The 1441-nt window shown below is 51.3% G+C and overlaps 1 protein-coding gene across 1 annotated transcript in view; it reads right to left on the bottom strand.

The window, feature by feature from the left end:
• The window catches only part of TNIK (TRAF2 and NCK interacting kinase), a 131116-nt gene that overhangs the window by 3966 nt on the left and 125709 nt on the right, over positions 1 to 1441 (bottom strand). The window contains exon 30 of the mRNA XM_010006829.1: positions 423 to 572. Coding sequence (XP_010005131.1) covers positions 423 to 572 — 150 coding nt within the window. The remainder of the gene's footprint in view (positions 1 to 422; positions 573 to 1441) is intronic.

The raw sequence follows: 1441 nt of genomic DNA, 5'->3' as shown, positions 1-1441 counted from the left end.
AGCAGGAAGAAGGAAGCATTGGTGAGCACATCTGGGACACCACAGAATGGGACAGTGGGCTGGACATCCAGCTCTTGGTGGATCTGTGTTGTCCGATGATCATGAAACTGGTTTCACAGTATCTTGCCCTATAGAGAGCTCCATTACTGCTTCATGCAGCATATTGACAGATTCTCCTTCCTGTGGGACACAGCAACCTTCAACCTGACTGCTCAGGCATGAGGACAGAAACAGCCTGTGTGAATAATGAAGTATATGACACCTCTGAGTCCTCTTTAAGTGAGTGTCAGTGAGGATGGCACTGCAGAATGTTGCACCCATGGCAAGATGTCACCTGACTGGTCATCATTTCTGAGCCACCAAGAGCCAGTCCAGCCTGTGCTGGTGCCCTGTGTCAGCCATGCAGCAGCACTCCTACTCACGTGAGATGGTATGTAGATATCGTAAGAGTTCCCAGAATCTACATCAATCACATGGAAACCAGTGTGTGATCCAAAGATAACCTTCAGCCTCTGACCCTCTTCTACAGTGAGATCCACGAGCAGCGGCTTGTGCTGGAGATCTGCAAAAGACTTTTATAATCCCGTCAGTGAGTATCACAGAAAACCAGCAAACCCCCCAGCAGCTGCCTGAGATGGTTTTGAAATCGTATTTGTTCGACTGCGTTTCCTACTCAATATGTGGTTATTTGTAACTCTGTCCCTGTGGCAGATGCCTCAGAGGGTACTACCCTTTCGCTCCAGCCACCCCAGCAGATAAGTACTCCCCCTTGCCAAGCACTGCTCCTTCCCCCAGGAGCCCAAGGCCAGCCTGAGGATTTGGTCTCTCAAGGAAGGTGACAGCTCCATTTTACACCAGCGTGGCACAGCCTGCGTGTGGGGACCCCCCAATGCTGGTGCTGCTCAGGGTAACAAGAGGGAAGCCTGCAAAGCTGTGACCACCCACCTCCCCTCTCAGCAGGGGTCACTGCTCTGCTTTGGGCAGCTGAAATGAGTCAGATTAGCCAAGACCTACTTATCCCTGTTCAATCTAACCTGCTGGATGCAGGCTGGGACTGATGCAGGACAAAGTCTCTCATCGTGGCTTAGGTCCTCAGCAGGAGGATGAAACATCCCCAAGGAGAGAAAAGGGCTCCTGGCCCTCTGTGCAAGGACTACTCAGATTCCTGACAGGGAAAATAGGTGGGTTGCATTTCCCACCATCCTGACAGATCCCTGCTACAAGGCAAGGAAAGGATACTCAGCTCCTCCAGACTGGAGCAGCAGCAGCAGGAGCACTAACCAGCACCCAGACCCCAGCCAGAGGAGGCTGGATCCCAGGCTGAACTCTCCACGTCACTGAGCCTATTTATTGTGGCTATTGTTGAGAAGAAGCAAATGTGACCTAACACTGAATAAACCCATTTGTGCTGCAAGGATGAAAAATGAGATTACTCAGCAGG

This window comes from Chaetura pelagica, unplaced genomic scaffold (genome assembly GCF_000747805.2).
Source record: "Chaetura pelagica isolate M959 unplaced genomic scaffold, ChaPel_1.0 scaffold341, whole genome shotgun sequence".
Classification (NCBI taxonomy): domain Eukaryota; kingdom Metazoa; phylum Chordata; class Aves; order Apodiformes; family Apodidae; genus Chaetura; species Chaetura pelagica.
The sequence above is the reverse complement of the archived record's forward strand: the minus strand, read 5'-3'. Positions and strand labels throughout refer to the sequence as shown.